The sequence below is a fragment of the Lemur catta genome, chromosome 19 (assembly GCF_020740605.2).
Source record: "Lemur catta isolate mLemCat1 chromosome 19, mLemCat1.pri, whole genome shotgun sequence".
Classification (NCBI taxonomy): Eukaryota; Metazoa; Chordata; class Mammalia; order Primates; family Lemuridae; genus Lemur; species Lemur catta.
The window spans coordinates 28,705,764-28,723,292 of NC_059146.1; the positions used below are offsets into that span (position 1 = coordinate 28,705,764).

At 47.2% G+C, this 17,529-nt stretch overlaps 1 protein-coding gene and 1 non-coding gene across 6 annotated transcripts in view; one reads left to right on the forward strand and one right to left on the reverse strand.

The window, feature by feature from the left end:
• The window catches only part of HNRNPUL1 (heterogeneous nuclear ribonucleoprotein U like 1), a 40,571-nt gene extending 23,682 nt beyond the window's left edge, over window positions 1-16,889 (reverse strand). The window contains exons 1-7 of one of the 5 annotated variants that reach the window (XM_045531634.1): window positions 16,797-16,889; window positions 11,208-11,333; window positions 9,264-9,417; window positions 7,304-7,377; window positions 5,307-5,446; window positions 3,759-3,858; window positions 1,890-2,002 (exon numbers count right to left, since the gene is read on the reverse strand). In XM_045531634.1, the coding sequence (XP_045387590.1) occupies window positions 1,890-2,002; window positions 3,759-3,858; window positions 5,307-5,446; window positions 7,304-7,377; window positions 9,264-9,417; window positions 11,208-11,328 (702 nt within the window). In that variant the 5' untranslated portion in view covers window positions 11,329-11,333; window positions 16,797-16,889. Of the gene's footprint in view, window positions 1-1,889; window positions 2,003-3,758; window positions 3,859-5,306; window positions 5,447-7,303; window positions 7,378-9,263; window positions 9,418-11,207; window positions 11,334-11,800; window positions 11,835-14,901; window positions 15,542-16,796 lie in introns of those variants that run through there. The other 4 variants (XM_045531629.1, XM_045531630.1, XM_045531632.1 and 1 more) reach the window with 4 other exon arrangements.
• On the forward strand, window positions 906-1,009 carry LOC123624948. The gene has a single exon (XR_006730303.1). It is a non-coding gene; the product is annotated as a U6 spliceosomal RNA (small nuclear RNA).
• Window positions 16,890-17,529: the final 640 nt, after the last annotated feature.

Genomic DNA, 17,529 nt, shown 5'->3' on the forward strand with positions numbered 1-17,529 from the left:
TCATGACATACCTAACCTTTTCTTAATTTGTTCAGTATTTCTAGGCTACATGGTTTGTATGCAGTTTTTTCAAATTGTCGCAAATCTCCAAAAATTTTTCCAATATATTAGAAAAAAATTCCACATATAAATGGACCCATGCAGTTCAGACCTGTGTCATTCAAGGGTCAACTCTGTGTGTGTGCACATGCACACACATGTGAAAACGGCAAAGCAAATGTAGCAAATGTTAGAATCTGGATAAGGCCCCATGAGAATTATTTATTCTTAAGCTTTTCTCTACGTGTGAAATTATTTCAAAGTAAAAAGAGAAGAAGGAAAAGAAGAGTATATGTGTACAAATATATAGGAAGGAAAGAGAACTGTTAGGATGGAAAGGCTAGTAGGTGCCAGTGAATGTAAAGAGAAAAATTTACACTTCCTTTCTTTTGGCTCTTTTTGGATGTTTGTGGAAACAGAGGACCAGCAGGCTGCCTGCTAGCTTGGGAGAGAAACTAGCAGCAAAGAGTTTCAGGGAGAGCTCAAGATTGATCTCGAGCTGTTATTAGGAAATTGGAGGCCAGGCGCGGTGGCTCACGCCTGTAATCCTAGCACTCTGGGAGGCCGAGGCAGGTGGATTGTTTGAGCTCAGGAGTTCAAGATCAACCTGAGCAAAAGCGAGACCCCATTTCTACTAAAAATAGAAGGAAATTAGCTGGAGAACTAAAAATATATAGAAAAAATTAGCCAGGCATGGTGGCACATGCCTGCAGTCCCAGCTACTCGGGAGGCTGAGGCAGAAGGATTGCTTAAGCCCAGGAGTTTGAGGTTGCTGTGAGCTAGGCTGATGCCACGGCACTCTTCTACCCTGGGCAACAGAGTGAGACTCTGTTTCAAAAAAAAAAAAAAGAAAAGAAAATTGGGAGGCGCTCACTTCAGCAGCACATATACTAAAATCGGAACGATACAAAGATTAGCATGGCCCCTGTGCAAGGATGACACGCAAATTCATGAAGCATTCCATATTTCAATAAATTAAAAAAAAAAAAAGAAAAAAGAAAATTGGGAGATTCAAGGCCTCCCTAACAGAACAAGCAAGCCCAATAGTAAGCCTTCATCTGGGTAGTTACTTTCTCTGGGGCCTCCAGCACATTTTACAAACATCTCTTATAATTCCTAATAATAGTATTAAGTGGTAATTACTGAACACTTACTATGTGCCATGCATTGTTGCAAGTGCTTTTAAGAGATTAACTTAATGACTCTACACAAAATTCTCATTAGGTGCAAAAATTCTCCTTTAGAGGACAGTGAAAGACAGGAAGGTTAAGTTGCCCCGGGCTGCGAGTGGAAGATCAGGGATTGGGTCCAGGGAGTCTGGCCCTGAAGCCTACAGCCACATTCCATAGCACTGTTAACTGTCACTGCTGCCGCTCAGACACCCTCTATCCTGTTCTGTTTTGCATCTGCCTCTGCTCTTCCTGTAGGAAGCCTGTCTCAACCAATGTGAGGTGAAGAAAGGGATGAGTTTTGGGATAAGACGATGCCAACGTGGGGTAAGAGCCAACACCACTGCCTTTAAGAGCAGTTAAGCTATTTCCTAGCAATGAAAGACAAGAAATTCCTGGGTTTGTTTAGAAAACATCCTTCTGGTATCTAGGAATGGAGGAAGGCTGTGTATACCTGAAGTTCCAAAACCTCTTCAGGGTGTCATCTGACAGCTTTGCACACCAGAGCAGAGGGGGTGGGATGGCAGAATTTTGTACAAAATGACAATAAACATTCAAGTCTGTTAAGTAGAGACAAAGAAGTATGCCAAGACTGGCAGACAATGGATAGAGGTATCCTGAAAAAGAAGTCTGTAGCCCATCATCTGATTCTGCCAACTCTTACAGGCTGCCGGCACTCACCGCAAAGCAGCCAATCACATCATTCTCTGCAAACTTGTCTCCGTAGTTTTCAAACCGGCTATTGGTGGATTTCTTCCCAGTGCCTCCATAGCCGTAGGAGAAAGGCTCTTCACCTGATGGAAGAAATAGGCAGAGGCAGGTTAAACCTCCAATGTTCAAAACAGCTTCCATGGCTGCCACATACTTTTATTTTTGAAGAAAAAAAAATCATTTTCTTTGCTAGTTTTAGATGCCCCCTTTTTTTTTTTGGAGGGGTGGGGAAGGTTGAAAGGAAGCCCTTTATTATATAGAACTCTAGAGGACTCATGGGGCTGGTTTAAGTCGGGGAGTAGAAGATGAACTGAACTGCTCTGCACAGAAGGGAGAATTTGGTAAGAAAAGGAGGAAAGGAAGAGAGGAGCTGTGATGGAGAAGGATGGCTACTATGCTGAGATGTAACCCTTTCCTGTGATACTCAACATTTAGTCAAGCCTACTAATGTCATCGGTATTTGGTATCAATGTGTTTTTGACAGAAATTACCCAAGAGGCTGGGTTCTGCTTCTGGAGATCATGAGGACTGACCCATGGGAAAGGTACTGGTTTTTCTCAGGCTACAGAACGGGGTGGTGAAGTGACCTGACTGAGATCTCAAAGGCCCTGGCTGATACCTGGATGACACAGAGATCCTTGGGCAGAACCCAAAGAGTATCCCACCGGAAAAGCAGGGACTGACAAGACTGAATTCCAGGCCTGGTTCTGTTATGAACCAGCTGTGTGACTCTGGACATGGCGTTTGAGCTTTCTGGGCTCTGTTTTCTCATCTTTATCAACTGTCCACCACCTACATCTCAAAACTGAGAAAAGGTAAAATGAGATGACCTATGAGTCTTAAATAAGACATGTTTATACACATGGAGATGAAAACTAGACATTCCTTTTGACTTAAGGATTAGTCTTAAGTGGTCAGGCAATTACACACAAGGATAATAGCTCAAGTGCTTAACAGCAAAAATTTGCAATAAACTTAAATGAGCTACAAAAGGAATCTTGTTAAATAAATAATACAACTAAAAATTGGAAAATTATGCAGTGGGCAAAAAGCTATATTTATCTACAAAATTATGCCCATCATATATTACAAGAGATCAAGCTACGTAAAGTATTCATAGCATGACTCAGTTTGAAATTGTACAAAAAACAAAAAAAAAGTCCAGAAGACTGTAGGTTAAAATATTAACATTAGTTGTTATCTTTCAGGTTTAGGGAGGATTTTCATTTATCCCTTCCTGTATAGGGCCTGAATGTTTACAAGGAACACACATTACTTTCCTAATTAGAATGTTTATATGACCAAGAAAGTCTCAGCACTGGTCATCATAATCACTCACTTGGGGCCAGAAGGTCACTGAGGGCTGAGGACCTGCAAAACTTCAAAACCTTTCCTTGGGCAGGCAGCCCTCCCTCTCTCTGCCAACCAGCCCAACCCTGGTCTCTGCTTCCTCTTTTACTCTAGCTTAGGCTCTGAACAGAAAATCCAGACAGAACTTAATAGGACCTGAGAACTTATTTTCAGTGTGGTTTGAGGACAGGAGACACTAATCTTTTTTAAAGAAAGGAAATGGTGTCCTAAAGAGAACTTCGAGCCCTCTCCTAAAAGATGAAGGATAAGAATTGATTCTTCATAGAAAAGTTATTACATGGATGGGGTCCTCCAAGTTGAATCTAGTATGCCTGAAGATAAGCAGTGGCATATTCCTAATCCTTGTGCCTGTTCCACACCACACTAGTTCTAAGTCTGACACTGGGAAGGGAAACTTAGAAGCCTTGAGAATCCAGGAGTAGGGGCAAATCACTTATTCTCTGGACGGCTTAGCAGACCTCCTCTTACCTAGCTGGGTACTGCAGGAATCCAGGGACCAGCCGACACGGACAACGTGGGGGTCAGGCTCTGTAGATGGAAGATGCTTCACAGAGATTTCCTCATTGATCTGGGGAGAGGAAAAAAGGCTCAAGACTAATAATCTGGAGGCTGGTGGGTTATGAGGCAATACAGGAGGGAAGCATATCAGACATTAAAAAGTAGCAATGGTTTTTACTGCCGGGGAACAGGCATTTAAGCAGCTCTGAAGAAGCTGTTGTACTGAAACCAGGGCCTCCAAAAGGATCAGGAGAGTGCAGAGCCACAGAGACAGGCATTACAAAATACAGTATTTTTGAGTTTGAGAGAGTCTCACAATATATGGTAGAAGGATAAATTAGTACAATGCCTTTGGAGGGCAATCTAGCAGTCTCTATCAAAACTGCAAATGCACATGCTTTATAACCCAGCAATTCCCCTTCTAGTTTATCCTATAGATACACTAATATGTGTACAAGTAAGATATGTGTGAATGTGTGTTTGTGCACGCAATATTCAGTGCATTGTTTTAATATATGTATTTTTTAAATCAGAAAAAATACCAATAAAGCATTGGTTATATTATGGTATATCCATGCCATAAAATACAGTGTAGCAGTTAAAAAGAATGAGGCAAGGATAATGTATAGGTATGGAAAAATGTACAAGACACAGTATTAAGTAAAAGCAGCAGGGGAAAAAAGCACCTGCTGACTTAACCTCTAATTAAGTTAGAGATTAGACTGTCTAATAGCCGTATCTATCTGTGGCCTTTGGAAAGTTACCATATTTCGGCTTTTCAAATGTACATTTTCCACATTTTAACATCTCTGAAATTACAATCCATCTTATAATTGACAGGATAAGAAAGCATTGTATAGTTTATCTGGCAGTGTTTCTCTATGAGTAGCGTATAAAATAATGTGCAACTTAGGTTGATAGTGTCTTAGTCAATAATATATGACCCTGTGTCTCAGCTTCCACTTCTAAAAACTGAGGATAACAGTACCCATTTCACGATAGTACTGTGAGAATTAATGGAGATAATAATAAATGTAAAGAGCTCGGCACTTACCTTGTGCATGCAAAATGCCCTACAAATATTAACTATCATAAATATACAAAGGATATTTGGATATGCAAAGATACACAAGAAATTGTTAACACAGAAGTTACCTCTAGGAAGTAGGATGGGGACTGAGAACATGACAGTAACTTCTCCATTTTCATCCTACACTCTTCTGCTCTTTTTCCCAGTTCTACAAACATGTTACCACTAGAATGGTAGGATATGTAATACCCAGGTCAAATTCCACCAGTGAAAAATCTGTTTGATGAAGCAATGTATGGTTATGGTTGGCCTGCTTTTCTGATATGCTATTTAGCAATGGTATAGTTCTCTTGAGTTCATCATAATTCTGTTTGCTTGGACATAGTCCATGCTCAATCCAATCTCTTTTGCAGTTGTAGCTCCATCCAAGGCTATTCCGATGGAAAGACCTGCTTTCTGTCCCTCTCCATTTTGTTGCTCCCACTTACCTTCATTTCAAAGCACACACGGCCCCTTCTAACCCCATAGCTGGCACGGGCTCCTGACCACAGGTATGCAAAGCCCTCGATTGTGAGTGGATAGCCACTACTCCGATCTCGGGCTACCTTGAAGTGGAGGTCGCAGTTATCTGTGGAGGAAAAAAGGCTGAAGCTGGCTGTTGTTTAAAAAAGTCCCCGGAGTCCCAAGAGAGGGACAGGCAGAGGGAGATTCCCCAAGAGTTGACTAGACAAGCTAACATGTTGTTGGGGCAGGTTCAAGAGGAACTAGCATACCCCCTAGAGGGTTGTGGACTATTGCAAACTGGCCTATCCCACCTCAGAGATGAACTAGGGTTCTTCACCTGGTAGAGTACAAGACGGGCTTCAGGGGGACTCTTGGAAACTGTACACAAATGTTTTTGATAATAATGTATTCTTGCTAGGGAGAGGGTCCACATCCTTACTAGATTCAAATTTAGATTTTAGAATAGAAAAGGCTAATCCCCACCACCTTATACACTAATCACCTACCCGTGCTAACTCCATCAGCTCGGGAGCCAGACTTCTGTTACCAACAGCTATATGAGCATCTGAACCTGACCTACACCTGCCACCCAAGCACCAATGCCTAGGTGCACCATAGGCTCCTGACTCCTCTCGTGGGCCTAGGATTCTCCTGCTGTTACTCTTAGCTCTTCGCATTCTTCAAGGACTCAGTCATGCTTACAAGAAAGCCTTTCCTGACCATCCCATCCACAAGGCACTCTCCTTTCTTTAAAGGCTGAGCACCACGGGCCATATATTTGGCATTTGATCAGATGCTGCCTCATGGACCAGTGCCACTGAATACTTAAAAAAATTGTTCAGTTTTACTCCAGAAAGATTTTGTCTTTGAGAGCTTGTAATGGAAAAGACTGTGTATAAAATGTCTTTATGTCTTATAAAACACGTAGCCAGTGCTCTATAAACATAAGCTACATAAAGAAATACATGGATGAGGGCCGGGCGCAATGGCTCACACCTGAAATCCTAGCACTCTGGGAGGCTGAGGCAGAAGGATTGCTTGAGGCTAGGAGTTCAAGATCAGCCTAAGCAAGAGTGAGACCCTGTCTCTACTACCACAGATAGAAAAAATTACAGGCGTGGTGGCGCATGCCTGTAGTCCTAGCTACGCCAGAGGCTGAGGCAGGAGGATCACTTGAGCCCAGGAGTTTGAGGTTGCAGTGAGCTATGATGATGCCACTACACTCTAACAGTCAGGGTGACAGAGAGAGGCTGTCTCTAAAAACAAAAAGACATGAGTGAGTTGCTGCTAACCTTCTGCTCTGCTCTGGTGAGAAGTGCAGTGTTCTCAGACCTGACTCAAGTTCTGGGTGCATGACAGGCTAGTTATCACTTAGATTCTGACTTAGGTCTGAGGAAGAACAAGACCTCTATAATCAATCCTCCAAGTGTTTAGATGCACAGTGAAGGTAAAAGCCACGTATCCAGTAGAAAGAAAACTAAACTGGAGGACAGACAGCAGGGCGGGCCAGGTTAGTGCCTCAGAGGACAAAGTGGCATTGGTTTCACCAGGAACGTGAGCAGCTGATGTAAACTGGGGAACTGGCTGTCAAAGAGTTAAGTTTCCCCAGCAGCACTCAGATTCCCTTCCTGATTAGATGATAAACCCCTGCCTGTACAGGGTGGTTCAGGGTTTTCCAAATTACTCTTGTATCCATTCTCTGAGAAGCCTCACTGAAAATCCTCTGAGGTATTAGAGCAGGATTATTCCTCCCCGAAGAGAAGCTTAGAGAAGTGGAATGACTTGCCCAGGGTCCCACAGCTAGAGCTGGGAGTAGATCTCTGTCTCCAAACCAGTGCTCCTGCTCCAGAGCTATGCTCTATCTCACATCTGGACTAACAGTGGCAGGGATGGTGCCAGGCAGGGATTCTGGTGAAGGTCAAGGAACGATTTCCCAATACTGACTGGAAGACGGACTCAGATGGGCAACCCAAGGACTCACATGTGTCAATGGCAACAAGGGTGTCATCAAAATCATCTTCATCCTCTTCAGCAGGAGGCTGAGGAGAGCGGCCCCTGTATAGGAAAGGTGTTCAGTCACAAGAGAATAGTTGGATGAGCAGAGACAAAGGGAAATGAAGGTTCTGCTGGAATTTACAAGTGCCCTCCAGACTGCTTCCTGGATCTCAATTTCTTCCCACAGAAGTTAGCAAAAGAACTCTGCAACCCAATATATTTGCAATGAGAACAATGACCGTTAACTCCTAGAATGGAGACAGGGATTGGAGAGGACAAGCTGTCCTAAAGGGGGCATCAGAATCACTTAGGGAGCTTTCCCAAACATTCTTTTCTCACACTCCAAGATGTTGATCCATGCCCCCTGCCTGCTGAGAACTGCCTCCACACTGAACTCCGTTACTGATTGGAAGCTGTGCTATCCCAAGGGTGCTGGCCAGGAAGGAGAACGTGCAAGAGCCTAGATAAACCCCAGTAATTACAATCTTTCCATGTATCAGCCTTCTTAAAAATCCTGCGTCTGAAAGGGTTTGAAATGACCCATTTTTTTCAGTTTCTTTCTCTTTCAAAAGTGTCCTAAATTGTGAACAAGATCATCTTCTCATCAAAACACTAAAAAAAGAGACTTTGTTAACATGCTGCTGGTTTCTGCTGTATAGGAATAAGGGAGAGTATGGGGTAGAAAGGTGGGGTCTAACGCCAAGGGGTCCCGCTTGGACAGTCTGGATGGTCCTGCAAGTATATAGGGTTACAGAGTTCTTTTGCTAACCTGTGTGGGAAGAAACTGAGATCCAGGAAGCAGTCTGGAGGGCACTTGTAAATTCCAGCAGAACCCATGCACAGATCAGGTAGCCATGCCCTCCTGGCTGCTGGCACTCCCCCAGCAACAGGCTTCCCTCTAGTGGAGTGCCCTTCTGGCCCTGCCCGTCCAGGGCTAGCACAGAGCCTGGTACAAAGAAGCAGCTCATCACATGTTAAGTCCACCCTAGGAAGCTTTCGCTGCCAGCCTGGGACCACAGCAAGTATTCCTCCTCTGTTCGCCATCAGCAACTAGCTTCTAGGCCTCTGTTCTTTGGGAGAAGAAACCCATATAGGGTGGGTTCCATGTCCTAATTTTAGTCACAGCCTGTGAGACCCAGGCTCTGTCTAACAAGCTAGTTTAGAAGATGGACTCCACCAGGTAGGAAATAAAATGTGGCCGATGACCAGTCCAGATGAGTATAAGAGTGGTCTTGCCTAGTTTCCACGACTGGAAAAGGCTTCAAGAGGATGTGAAGGAAGGAAGCAGGAAGGGTAGGACTGGGCCTGGAGAGGGAGAGGGCTTGTCAGAAGAGGGAAAAGGGAACGACCAGAGCAGAGGCCACTCCCTCTTATGAGCTCCTAAAACTCACCTGCATCCTAACTACTCACTGCCAAGGTTGTGGCTTACTTCTGACTGTATCTTAGTCCCCACATTGGGACAATAAAGGGTAAAACCCACTGTTCAAATCATCGCTATGTTCCCAGTGTCCAGCCCAAGGGTGGGCACCTCATGAAAGCACTGTGAGTGCTAACTGAATGAGTGAATGGCTGGAAGGAGGATGTGTGTTTGGGAATAGGGCTGGCAAATAGATCTTTCTTTCACCCTAGCGGCTGATGAGAACAGGATACCATGGAGGAATGTAGGGGCAATAAGACAAAGGACTAAAGAGGCAGGCCGCCATCTCACATATGAAAGCCTAAGGTGTTTAGAATTTACCCCCTAAGTAATAAGAAGGAACTGGGGAAGGACCAAAGTTTTAGGGAAACTGAGTCTCACAGTGAGTGAAGGAAGGAACAGGGAGAGAGTGTGAGGGCAGGGGAACTCTGCTCAGCCCCTCTAGATTAGTACAAAGGTCCCCAGCAGCATGGGGCTATAGACATAGAGACCTACTAGAATAAGAGTGACTGTCACCTCATACACTCACCTCCTATCCTCTCGGTGCTCAAAGTACCCCCGTCCCCGGTTTTCTTCATAAGGCCTCTTGCGACTCTGGAATGGCTGTCTCTCTTGCTTGAATTGAGAAGCTTCAGGTGGGAGGAAGCTGGTGGGTGCTTCTTGCTTCATCTCTGTCTTCACTTCTGGTGTCAGGACAAATCCAGAAGGTCAAGACATTCAGAAGCTCCCCAGCTATCACTTTTCCGGTCCCTTTTACCTCAGGAGATGCCAGCAGGATTCTGACTACAGTGGTGAAGGGCTGGGCACAGGCAGCTTGCTGGGTTCAACAGAAGCCTGCTGAGCCAGCCAAGAAGGCTGTACTAGACAGACAACAGAACTAAAATGTCGTGACCCTACCTTCTCCAATTGCTCCTCCCAAAGAACCTCTCTACCTCAGTTCTCACAAAGATTCTTCAGTCTGGCAAAGGAGCAGGGGAGAGGGTAAATTCCACAGAGTACTGTGATCCTATAGCTAACTCTACTGGCTCCAGTCACCATACCATAAAGCCCAGAATTACTCCAAGAAGGGAGGATCTGCAGTTAAGCCATCCCATAGGTGTGATAACCTCATTTAAGTCGTACCACAAGCAGTAAGTCAGGATGGGATAATGTGCTGTGGACCACGGGAAAGTCCCAGTTGTCAGGCAGACTCCAAGAATCAGCACCTAACCAAAAGCAAACTGTGCATTCAGCCTAGCTTCATTTCTCTCATAGCATTTATCCCTGATGCTGTGGCTCACTCACATCTACTCATTTCAGCATTCAATCTAAGACCACCTTGGATCACTCCCTAGCTTTGGCATGTGGACCAAATCGCGCAGAGAAGGCTCCTGGTTCTCCAGGGCAGGGATGATGCTTAGTCATCTTGAAGAGAGTCTCCATGGTTCCCAGCACAGGGCTGGGCTCACACACGGCCCCGGGTGAATGTCTGTGGATAATGGCACAGAAAATATTCTCCCTGGGCCAAATGATCCTACGAGTCTCACAGAGCCTGACATAAATCTGCAGTTTAACCTACATTAATTCAAGTCCTTAGCCACCCACAAGAAATGTCTGGGGATTTCACTTTGTGGATGAACCAGAATGGAATTAGATAAAATCAACTAGATTCACTAAGAAAAGGCACTGGGGCCACAATACAGTGAAAGGAGCACAAGACTGGGAATCAGTCCTGGCTCCATCATTTCCCAGCGGTGGGACCCTGCTTCCCAAATACTAAGACACAAATGGTGAGGAATGCTGCTTATTAAGCACGAGGACTAGCCTGGGAGCCAGTTTCCCGGGTTCTAGCCCCAGCTCTGCCATTAGACAAGTCAACTCCCCAATCTGTAAAATGGAGAGGAGAGAGTTGGATTACATATCTGTTTCCCAAAACAGCATTATGGGGAACTTTGTTATGCAAAAATAGATTTACATGTTTGGAAATCCTGAGTTTAAACAACATGACAGGTTTTTTTTTGTTTCAATATCCAGGACTTTTCAGAACCTTTAATGCTCTAGTGAGCATAGTATATCTTCAAGAGATGCCTATTCTACACTTTTTAGACACATCTAGCTAAGGAACCTTTTTCTGAGGAGCTCCTAATAACATCTCCTGGAAGAATACTCTTTAGAACATGGAAATACCAAACTAGACTTAGAAGGCTCTTTTGGCTTCTACATTCTAAGATTCTAAATAGACTTAAGTATTAACCTCCAGGTCTAAACTCTCCAGGGTATTGATACTAACATCTAAAAACAACACTTGGGAGTGGGACTGAATTCTTTCCTTCAAAAAACCTTGCCAAAGTGACAAAGTCCAGATAAACTGCCCCCCCCCCCCCGCAAAAAAAAGGTGCAAAATTTCTCTCGTAAGACAAGCTCTCAACAGAGGGTAAGGGCCCAGGGAGATTCTGTTTCCATCAAAAGAGATGAAGCATATGTGTCTTCCTACCTGGGCGATAGGACTGTTGTTGCTGCTCCATTTCCAGTGGTCTCCTCTCATAGCCTGACTCGTTTTCTTGCTTGATGACTTGGGTCTCATAAAATTGGTTCTGCCTGGTAATATTGTCCATGGCATCTTAAAACAAAAAATCCCAGCCAGTTAAAAAGGTGCTTCGTGGAGGACCTTGAACCACAGGTGGCTTCTTTCTTGCCACATGACACCATCCCCACTGGGATCAGTTAGTCTGCCAAAGGCTAAAGTGTGACAACACCTTCAGATGGAAATCTATCTGGGCAGTCAGTGGCCCCAGATGCCTGAGGATACGCCCTCCTGCCCCTTAGAAAGTTGCATATCTACCTGTGACAAGGTTCTACAGAAACCCAATAAACAAAACCAATTGAAGCAGAACTGCTCTGGTTGAAGCAAGGAGATGGAAAGGTCAGAGAAGGTGTCCAGCTTGACCTCCCCAACTAAGTCCCCACTCCAGGATGTGGGGCATCTCCACAGACAACTGGGACTTTGTGGAGCACAGTTAAAAAACCACCAGCCTAGTTGTTTTCTAAGATGGTGTAATACTTAGGAAGTCACTTTCAGGGCACAACCTTAAAAATGGTTCAGGCCGGGCGCGGTGGCTCACGCCTGTAATCCTAGCACTTTGGGAGGCCGAGGTGGGAGGATTGCTTGAGGTCAGGAGTTCGAGACCAGCCTGAGCAAGAGCGAGACCCCGTCTCTACAAAAAATAGAAAAATTAGCCACGCATGGTAGCATGTGCCTGTAGTCCCAGCTACTTAGGAGCCTGAGGCAGGAGGATTGCTTGAGCCCAGGAGTTTGAGGTTGCAGTGAGCTACAATGATGCCACTGCCTTCTAGCCAGGGCAACAGAGCGAGACATTGTTTCTAAACCCCCCACCCCCAAAAATGGTTCAGAGCAAAAACCAGCCCTCTGCCCAGTCACTATTCCTACCTGCACAGCCAACCCTCTTTAAGATTCTCTTCTACCCCACAATAGCTGCAAAGGTAAGCGGTAATGATGTTGGCTGAGGGGAAAATGGGGAAGGAAGGCAAGGAGCTGTTAAGAAAACAAGAATCATAACAGTGACCTTCAGACTCATTAGGGATAGGTTCTGAAATATTTGGAGTTAAGTTGGAAGGGTTTCGGGAAGCCGTCTTGTGGGTCCAGGAGCTCAACTTAAGAGTGTTAAGAGTAACAATAGTAACTATTCGTGGAGTATATACTATACTCCAGACACTGGGATACAGCTGAAGATAAGCTTGCTCCACTGAAGCCTTCAGTTTAGTGAGACAGACACGTATTTAACAAATACACAAAAATTTAACTGTGATTGTCTTAGGGGCTACAAAGTACCACCAGGAGCTAAGAAAGGGACCTAGAAAATAACAGATAACCCTTGACTGAAAGGATACATAGGTGATGACTCAGTGATGACAATTAAGAACATTCCTGGGGTTGGGATAACATATGTGAAAGCTTAAAGGCAGGACTAAAACCAGAGTACCAAACCAGAAACTCCGTCAAGGAAGAGAACTTTAGAAAGGTAGGATGGGCAACACAGAGGCTCTCCACCCCAGGGGCAAGCTCTGTGGACCCCCAGGGCCCTACCAGTGGCTGTTCCAGGAGCCAAGAGGCAGAACCAAAGGGAAGAAGAGACTATTCTGCCACTTGCTAACTGATCAGATCTTTTCTCAGAGGACAAACACATCTGGGCACAAACCAGGTGCAGCCCAAAGGGAGGAATGTCATAGTTCATATGGTCTGCTACAGGTCTGTTTACCAAGGCTGAACGAAGGATTGCAGGGGGGAATCAAAGGATTTTGTTGTAGTGGGTAGAGAAGAAAGGAAAAAGTAGAATTATCTCCTTAATTGGAACAAGAGGATCTTTCAGACTACTCAGCTTTTTCCAGGCTCCAGGCACAGTCCTTTTCTCCCCACAAACCCCGGTGTCTCTCATCTCAAGCATCTTTCCTGTGCCCAGAGGCAGCCTCGCCTGGAGAAGCTATGTTTCTAGGGTCTTTCTCCACTCTCTAAAACATCCCCCTCCTAATAACAGGCAGGCCCAGTGCTAAACTGCTAAATTCTGGACCTGTGTGATCTCATTCATAACTCCCCCACCGGGGCAGGGAGACACTGTTATTAACCCCTTTTTACATATAAAGAAACCAGGCTCACCACAGGTGAAGTGGTTTGTTAATGTCACTAAGCCAGATTTGAAACAAAGTCCCAGTCTAGAGTCTGTGCTCTGAAACAGGGAACTCGCTTCCTCTTAGAGACACCAGGTCAGGACTATCCCATTGCTTCTTCCTAGGCATTCCTGTCACAGTCCCTCCTGCTCAGGACATGCACAGGGAGCCACTCCTTTCTTCACAGGTCTCTGCATTAGGAAGTCCTCTTCCCAGCAACTGGATCCTGGATAATCCCTAGGCTGCTGTCTACCCCAAGTCTACGTTCAGACTACTGCCCTCCCCAAGACCCTCTCTCTCATGAACGATTATCAAATGCCAGTCTCAAATCTCATCTCTCCTCATTCCCTTAGCCCCAAGCCCTTTTTTCAGAGAAACACCATAAACTCTGGATGCCAGAGTCCTTTCTACTTACTCTTTAAACTCTCCTGTCCCCCCGTTTTCCAATCCTGCTAGAAAACTGCCCTTTTCTAACTCCAGATTCACTTCTTCCCATACCAGGGTCTCCTCTCCCCACACTACTGCAAATCTACCCTAACCCCTTATATTCCCAGACTCATACCTTCTGGCTGATGCAGAAGTTCCCTGCTAGGGCTCCCACTCCCTGGACACACAAGAGTCTTCCCAGCTCTAAACTCTCAGGTCCTTTGTGTCCAGTAAAGCATCCTTCCCTCCCCCACCAGTCTCCGGACACCGGGGTTCCTTATGCCTCTTCTAGAAGCCAACCAGGAAGTCCTCCGATCTTCCAGCACTAAGAGTCCAAGTGGCGCCTGCCTCAAGGGTGGACTTCCAGCCCTGGGAGAGGTGGTGAGTCCCCCCATAATCCAATCACACGCCGGCCAACCACATCCCCTAAATGCTCACCAGCCAAACATCAGGGCACTCAGTCCATCAGACTCTCCCCAAGGCAGACACCTGCGCCTCTACCTCGGCAATCCACCCCAACACCAAATATGAGAACTCCCATTATCCCATCCAGCCACAAACTCCAGGATCCTCCTTCCTCAAAACTCTCCCAGCCCCAAACACCTGGCCGTTCCTTCCCCAGCCCTGGAAACACGGCTCCTAACTCCCAGCCCACACTCGGGGCCAGCACGGCCACCAAGCCCACCCGGCTCTAAACCCTAGGATCTCATTACCAAGACCCTCCTCAGTCCCCAAGTAGAAAAAAATCTCTTGTTCTTCCGACTCTTTTCGGCTCCAGAAACCACAGTTTCCGGTCTGCGAGCCCTAAGGTCCGGAATCCTCCCCTCCCCACCCCACCCCGACCCTCATCTCTGAAACCGAGAACCCCCCCCACCCCGGCATCTCCCCTGCACCGAATGTCAGGATCCACCCTCCGGTCTGCCGGAGGCCCTAGTCCCCAGATCCTTTTCAGCCGCGGGTAGCGGGATCACCCGATCCTCAGACCGTCTCCCCGACCTCAGGTGCCGGACTCCCGTGTCCCACAGCCCTTCCTCGGCCCAGACTCCGGGCTCCCCGGCCCCCGCCCCGCGCACTCTCACAATGTCCGTCCGGCCCCGAGTAGCCGCCGGGCTCCGCGTGCGGCTGCAGCCCGGGCGGCGGTGGCTGTGCGGTCCCCTCCAGCTCGGAGCCCCCCTCGGTCTCGACCTCCTCGTTGTTGTGCCCGGGTCGCCCCGGTTCGTCGTCAGCCTCGAGCTCCCGCTCGTCGTCAGGCTCCTCGGCCTCCAGCGCCGCCTGCAGCCGCTCAGCAAGCTCGGCCTTGAGGCCGCGAGTGTCCAGGCCGCGGCGCTGCAGCTCCTCGCGAAGTTCGTTCACCTTCAGACGGCGCACATCCATGGCCCGGGCCCCCGGGGTGGCCCCCGAGCCCGGCCCGGCCTCCCAGGGCTCTGTCCCCCTTAAACCTTTCCTGTCAGAGGCGAAAGGGGAAAGGGGGGGCCCCCCCCACTCCAATGGCGGCGGCGGCTCAAAATGGCCGCCGCCGCCGCCTCCCCCTCACCCGTGCCCCGTTGCATGCAACATGTGCTCCAATTGGCTAGTGCGCGGGGGCAACGGGCGCGGGCCCGGAGCCTCAGCCAATCAGAGCGTGGTTTGCAAAAAAACAGCAATGAGAGGGCCTCAAGAGCTGCCAGGGAGGAAGCGTTGGTCTACGTCTAAGCGGCGGCCGGAGCGGAGGGCGGGAAAAGGCAGGAGGCGGAGCACGCGCTGGTTGGGTAGCGCCCGCGCGCCAGCTGCCGTAAGGTCAAATGAGGAAAAGGGAGTACCGACTTGGGCCAATCAGCGATGAGATCTCAGAAGGAGCATTTACCCCCCCCTTGCCTGCGCAGTTCTTTCATCAAACTAAGTGTCTCTGTAACGCACATTCTGATTGGTCTAGATCTCCCGCCCCCTTGAGGAGTCCGAGCGGGTAAAATCACAAGAACCAATCAAATGGAGAGTTGGCAGAAACCCCTCCTTCCTGTTGCCTTTAGGAAACCGGAAAGAGATAAATTCACGAAGGGCCCGCCCCTTGCCGTTAGGGCGGTTTCAAAACAATCTGTCCACCAATCGTAGTTATTGTCTTATCTCACAAAAACTAGCACAGATGGATCGTTTTTAGGAAAAGTTAACCAGATTGGCCATTCTTCAGAGGCTTGCCTCACAAAGTTCGCTGTACAAGGAGATATACGGAGTAGAGATTAAGTAGATATACTATTTGTAATCTGGAAGAAACTCAGTTGTCTTTATGAAAAGCAAAATTTTGACTTCAGAGAGTACTAACGGCTTGAAATACAGGCTAGACTAACAACGAGATAAAAGTTGTAAATAAAATTACCCCCCACTTCCCCCCGTGGCTGTACACAGGCGCCTCTCCGCGTTCCCAGCTCGGCCGTCTCCCCCCGGGGTTGCCACCTGATGTGGAACGCGCCCCACAGAGCCTCCCCCTCCAGAAAGACCTCCGGAAATCCGCCGACCGCTATCCTGAATTCTCTAATCGGCTGTCCAGGAGATCTGGCCGTTTTGGCGTCTATATGGACGAGCTCAAACACACAGATCCGTTATTAAGCCTCACGTTACTAAACACAAACGCCACAGTTTAACAATGTCTAACGCTGCACCACCTGTGTCGCCTATAACTCGAAAGACAAAACTTCCGTAAGACACACATGCACAATGCAGACGCCCACTGCCTACTAAGTCCTATCTTAAGCCCACAAAAGCCACACACAATCTCTATTTAGACAAAGGGACACACCGCACAGATAAACAAATACGCGTGAGTCAGAGCAGATGCATCAGACTGGGGTAATACACCAAACTGCAGTGTAGATGTGCCCACTAAGGTCCGCATAAGTAGGCGACATCAAATGATAAAGACACACAAGACAGTTAGGCTACAAGTCTACACTACACCAACCGAGACACACAGCACCCACTCAGAAGCGGGACAGACACTCACGTGGGCCCGGAGGTTCCAATCCAGACACCCCGCCCCTCGCCCACGTCCGACTTCCTCTCTCCTCCCAGCTCCCACAATGATTTGGTCTCAAAAAGTTTGTGGCCCGGATTGAACTATCCGCCGGTTCTCAGGAGCCGCCACCGGGGGGCGTCCGGGCGCTGCCACGGGTTTCTCCCTCTGCTGCCGGCCACACCCAGGAACGCGTGCCCGCGAGTGCATGCAAGACAGTGGGCTCGTCCCGGCAGGAGTCGCTTTGTGCAGGAGGCGTTCTGTGCCTGTGCTTCTATGTGAGTCTGAACGTTTGGGTGTGTGAGTACCTCTTGGACTCTATATCTCTTGAGTATTTGTGTCATTTTACTCTGGGTGTATGTCTGTTTTCAAGTTTTTTCCTATTCTTGGTGGGTATCTGCCTGTGCATTTTGTAAATATGTTTGTATCTGTGTTGTATCTGTTTTGTGTGTCTCTGTTACTCTATGTGTTTGAATTTCAGTGTCTTTGTATTTGTGACAGGTATGCCTCAGTATGTCCATTAATTCATGTGTCTATTGCTTTGCGGGTGTGTGTGTGTGAAACCCTGTGCGTATCTATATGCCTGTTGCTCACTAGGAGTTTCTGAGAGTCTGCATTTCTTTGCTTCTGTGCCTTTTTAGGGGGGTGGGTCTATGTGTATGTCCATTTCTGCCCTCAATAGTGAGGAAAGAATTCTGAGACCCCATCAAGCTCCCCCTTTTTT